We start from the raw sequence: 5,308 nt of genomic DNA, 5'->3' as shown, positions 1-5,308 counted from the left end.
AATAGAACTGGATGTAGGGAATGGCTGTGCTGTTTCCAGGGTCAGAAAGAGCTGAAAGGTTGAACAACTTAACTTCCCGCTGTGCTTTCCCACAGCCCTTCTAAACACGCGTGCTGCCGTTCAGTGGTGGGATGCCTGTTTTCCTTGCCGATTCCAGACGAATCGGAGTGTCGCTGAATTGCACCTGTTAAGAAATGCTCCCACAACTTGGCATCTCAGGGGGGGACCCTCAGTGGGCCGGGAGGCCTATCCTAGGGACGTGCTCCTCGGGGTGAAATATTAGCAATGGTTCTATTAATGATGAAACCCCAGTGTGCTGGGTTAGGCCTGGTGGAGGTGCCTTCAGGGTCTTTAATTCGTCCACCTCGTGGGCGTGTGTTGAATTCAGAGAGATCTCCCTCGTGTCGTGCGCTCGCAGGCGTACGGCGTGCCCCACCCACCCGTAAGCTTCCTGAGCTCTCTCTCAGGAGCAATGAATGTCTCCTCCGTTTCCCCTGCCATAACCATCCTTCCTCATCTCCACATCATCTGCCTTAAAAGATAGAGAGAACGTGTGGGTTGTGATAAGAACAGTTTAATAATTGAAAGTGGAATAAGATAATCACACTAATACAAATAATAATATGTGATGAAAACACTACTACTACTATGTTAGAAAACAAAAAAAGCAGGAGGGGAAGGAAGGAAACCAAATCGATACTCGGCAAGTTCCCAAGCAGTGATTTCCTCTCCCAGCCAACTCCCCCAGCTCATACACCGAGCATGACATTTGATGGCAGGAAATGTCCCGTTGGTCACTTTGGGTCAGCTGTCCAGGCTGTGTCCCCTCCCAGCTTCTTACAGAGCAGAACACAAGGACAGTGTGAGGAACTGAGAAAGTCCTTGACTGCATGTAAGCATTGCTTGGCAGCAGCTACAAACACCGGCGTTACTAGTACCGTCCTTGGCACAAACCCAAGCCCCAGCCTCATACCAGCTACTGTGAGGAAGGTTAACTCTGCCCCAACTAAAACCAGCTCACCAATCACCTGTGGCCGTCGTTGGGTTTTGTTGCTGTTTGGTTGTAGTTGTTTCTCTGCAGTGGTTTTCATCTCTCTGTTGTATTTGTAAGTGACGGTAATATCCCTTTGACAGCTGAGGTGGGTGAAGTTCTTTCTGCTGATGCCGCTAAGAAAGGATTGCTGTTCCTTGCGTAGTTTTCCTATGCCCGTTCAGTAGGAATTGACCTTTCTTGAAACTCCTGTTCCGCAGGGCCACGTCAGAAATGGTCTGTGTAGGGTCTTATACTGAACGGTCGGGACTCGGATCACTTCTGCTGTGATTGTCTTTGTTTCCCTCCTGAAGTGACCCCTTTTCGTGGCGGTATCGCAACCGCCTTGCCGTCGGCTGTTACCCACAGGATTTTCTCCTCATTCCCAGCTGTTAGAACTCCTTGCTTGCACGCAGGAATTGCTCGTCCCCCAGTGCCTGACCCGCCATCTCTGTTCCACTGACTTTGCTCTGTCCGTTACTCAGCCAAGCCGTGCGACCTCTACTGCAGGTCAGTCCCGCCCCCCCGCCTCGGCAGGGTCTCTCAGCGTTGAGCTGGCAGCCGGCCGATGTCCTCGCAGTAGCTTCACCTTTTGCAGGAGAGTCGCTCGTTAAAATGCTAGGTCGGATTGGCGCCGGAGTTTCTCCTGGACGTGTCCCCAGCAGTCATCCCTGTCTCAGCTTGGCTGTTATTCCTTGACGTTGCCAACGCGAGCACCTGCGGAGTGCGTTTCTCGGGAACCTTGAGGTGTGCAGAAGCACTACCCAATATAGGATGGATCATTATTGAATATGATGTCATTAATAAGCATACAGTATCAAGAATAAGGGTGTTCAGTGCGAGAGGATCTATAAAATCACCCTTTAAATAGTCCTGCTAGTCAAACAGAACGCTTGCACGGTTACATCTGTAAGACCAATGGCCATGAGTGATGCCCTGACAGTTTCATGTTCCGTCAAGCAGCGTGTTCAGGATCTCCTGCATTTGGCCACCGTAAGCAGGGCCAAAAGCCCGTGTGCCATGTAACTTCTCAGCACTTTTCTATCACCACAAATGACCCTTCTGGGCCACTTCTGGTTGTAAACCAACTGGCATCTCTATCACGTAGGCTTGAGTCTTTGTACTACAGGGCCTTGAGCTACCTAACCTTTCCTTTCCCTGGAGTCTCTCTTCAGCTGGAGGTGTTATGGGCTGGTATTTCTGACACAGCAGGGATGACCTTTTCTGTTATGCCTTCCTCAGGTGTCTTGCCCATCTCTGATCCACCTCAAGTCTAAACCCAGGACACTGTCACAGACCTTAATCCCTCAAGTCAGATCATCCTGTGAGAGGTGGCTTCAGCTCCTCCTTCAGTCGGCAGGGTATCTTAGAGGAACGGGTTTTGCTTAGTTGAGGGATTTGTAAAACTTGGGGACTTCAAGGTTTCCCTGCTTCCTACATCTGATCTCGCTGTTCCGACGGCCCAGGGAAAGCCGTCTGCTGAGGGCTGTCGCGCAGCTCACGTGCAGATTGCTGGAGCAATGGTGTCTTTGTCCTGACCAGGAGCCACGTAGCGTTCCATGGGGTCTTGGTCAACTCTTGGGTTTCCTCCTCTTCACCCCCCCAACCCGGCCGTTCTCACCCGTACGTGTTCTGCTGAAAAACGAACATCCGAGTCCCTGGTCCTTGTGTTTCAGACCTCGCTCCATCCTGCCTCTTGGGCAGCTAACAGAGTTTGCTGGTGCCTGGTGACAGGAGCACAGAAAGCTTTTGGCAGTTCATGGAACAAGACTTCACTTTGTAGGATCACACTAGGATCACCTTGAACACGGCAGGATTGGCAGTGTGGAGGAAAAGGAGTTGGAAACGCATCCTTGTTACTCTCATCGTTTTCTCTCCCGTTTCTCCACAATTCCTCTGTTTTCGTGCCTGACCAAGGTACCTGTGAAATTGTTCCCTGAAATTCCACAGCTCCCAGGAAAGGCACAGGGAGGCTCGCTGCGGTGCTGTGGCTGGACAGAGCATTTTTGGCCTTCTGTTGTGTGCGTAGAATGAAGCCTCTGCCGAAACCCGCCATCTCCCCGAGCACCCCTGCGCGTTGGCAGCGTTACTCTTGCGCGTGGTGAAGGGTCCGTGCTCGGAGAGGAAGCCGCTCTGTGATGCTGTCAGCACTTTGTACCTAGGCCTGTCAGTGGCGCCCAACTGCGCCGCGAATGGCTGCTGCTTGCGCGTAGCCTACGTGAATGTAACTTCTTGTCTCATTAAAACAGATGGTCTGTCACAGCTTGTCCACCATACCGTCACAAAGCCAGTGTTTTGACATTCTCCAGACCGGCATCTGTAAATACCTGGTAAGTACCACTTCGTTTTCTGGGTTAACTTCCTTGTGTTCAATTCTGTGACAGTCTCATTAACCCTCAAATCCCTATCTTTCGCGTATAATTTCCCGCCTTTCCTACACTCTCCCTTTGGGAGCAGACAGGTGTGCAGGTATGTATAGCCGATGAGGCTGCTGCCCCAGATCTCTAACGCGATGATGACAGCCAGCAGGGAGCAAAGGCCCCGCATAGGCAACATCCCGTATGAGAACTTACCTGAGCACTCTGTCTGCTGGGTTTGTCCAAGCTGAAATGTCTGTCCACGTCATCTTCCGGACTGGCCGACCGGCACATGCCATCAGTGGTGCTGGCCAGTTTGATGGTTGGGTGCTGTTAGTCTAGCTCACTGCCCTTATCTCCTCTTTGTGGTAGAACATTGTGATTTCTTCTTACTGTTTATTTACGTAGTGACAGGACAAGAGATAACAGGTTTAAATTGAAAGTGGGGAGGTTTAGATTAGGTATCAGGAAGAAATTCTTCCTGGAGAGGGTGGTGAGGCACTGGAACAGGTTGCCCAGAGAAGCTGTGGATGCCCCATCCCTGGAAGTGTTCAAGGCCAGGCTGGATGAGGCTTTGAGCAACCTGGTCTAGTGGAAGGTGTCCCTGCCCATGGCAGGGGGGTTGGAACTAGATGGTCTTTAAGGTCCCTTCCGACCCCAACTGCTCTGATTCTGTTCAGTGCCCCCACGTGCTGTAGCATTCAGCAGGGCCGTGGTGACAGTTGCGGTCCATCTCTTGGTGCGTAGGAACCCCATCCTTCTGCCCCTGCAGCTGGCTGGCACAGGGTCAGGCTGGGACAGCACTCTGTGCTCATGGCCTTTAAATAACACCTGGTGTCTGGGGTCTCATACTGGAAGTGTTTAAAAGTTTGACCCCATCACTGTTTTTTATCTTCTGCTTCTCATGAGGAATTGTACCCGTGGAATCCATTCCACCTTTCTGTAGCTCGTACTTTACTGATCTTTTCCCAAACGTAAGGAAACAGCTGACGTGGCTTGGTGATCCAGCTGCCTCTCTCAGCTGAAACAACGTACCGGCAGCTGAACAAACCAGGCCACTCTAAAACTCCTTAAATCAGTTTTTTGACAAGATAAATGGTGCGACGTTAGCGATGCGCAGATTTATAGTTACTCAGTAGCACCTCAAAATTCAACCTGCTTCCCAACAGGCTGCCTCTGCCCAAAGGACTTTTTTCTCCATTATTTATCGTGGCTGTAAGATCCCTACGCAAGGTGATGTTCTGGCTTTAACAGCAGAATAGCATCACCCCGCTGTGGGCCCAGCGTGTGTTTCATTAGCTGTAATTGAACTCGGCTCGTAAGGCCGTCACTCCTGTTGGATTTCTGAGGAGACTCACACTGATGCCGATTCAGGAGAGAAGCTTTTCCTTCTGGAGGGTAAATCCAAGTTTCCTTCCACTCCGGCGGCTGCAGACTGCCACTGGGAGACAGGGGAGGGCTGTTCTGTCCCAGGAGGTGGGCTTGGAAGGAGAGGCCTGTTCTGTCCGGAAGACTTTGTGCCTGTAGCATCTTCCAGAGGGAAGCTGAAAGTGGTGGGGCTTTGAAAATGCCTTTGAGATGAGCGTTTATTCAGAGGGGATGGGATGAAGACACTAGTTCACAACTTTCCATTGGTACGGGTGGCGGTCCCTTAGGAAGAGAGGGGGCAGTAGTGCGTAGAACTTGAACAGAAGGAAAGGAATCGTGTCACGATGTGGAAGAGGTTCATTCAGCTCTCCAGACGCTTGCACGCCAGCCTGTCTGTCAAGCCATGCACCTGGGTTTTGTGTTGTTTTTGAACAGGTCGGACTGGTGGTCATACCCGACAGCACAGCCGGATCCGTTCTGTGTGCCATAAATAAGCTCTTGGATCAAGCCTGCATCCTCAGTGACAACCTGCACAAGTTCCTGGCCTCCTGTT

General features: G+C 51.2%; 1 protein-coding gene across 1 annotated transcript in view; it reads left to right on the top strand.

The window, feature by feature from the left end:
* The window catches only part of TEX10 (testis expressed 10), a 51,922-nt gene that overhangs the window by 44,206 nt on the left and 2,408 nt on the right, over positions 1 to 5,308 (top strand). The window contains 3 exon segments of the mRNA XM_010152662.1: positions 3,280 to 3,360; positions 5,191 to 5,306; position 5,308. The exon segment at position 5,308 is cut by the window's right edge and continues 53 nt beyond it. Coding sequence (XP_010150964.1) covers positions 3,280 to 3,360; positions 5,191 to 5,306; position 5,308 — 198 coding nt within the window.

Source organism: Eurypyga helias, unplaced genomic scaffold (assembly GCF_000690775.1).
Source record: "Eurypyga helias isolate BGI_N326 unplaced genomic scaffold, ASM69077v1 scaffold7115, whole genome shotgun sequence".
Lineage (NCBI taxonomy): Eukaryota > Metazoa > Chordata > Aves > Eurypygiformes > Eurypygidae > Eurypyga > Eurypyga helias.
This window is presented reverse-complemented; position numbering and strand designations above follow the sequence as displayed.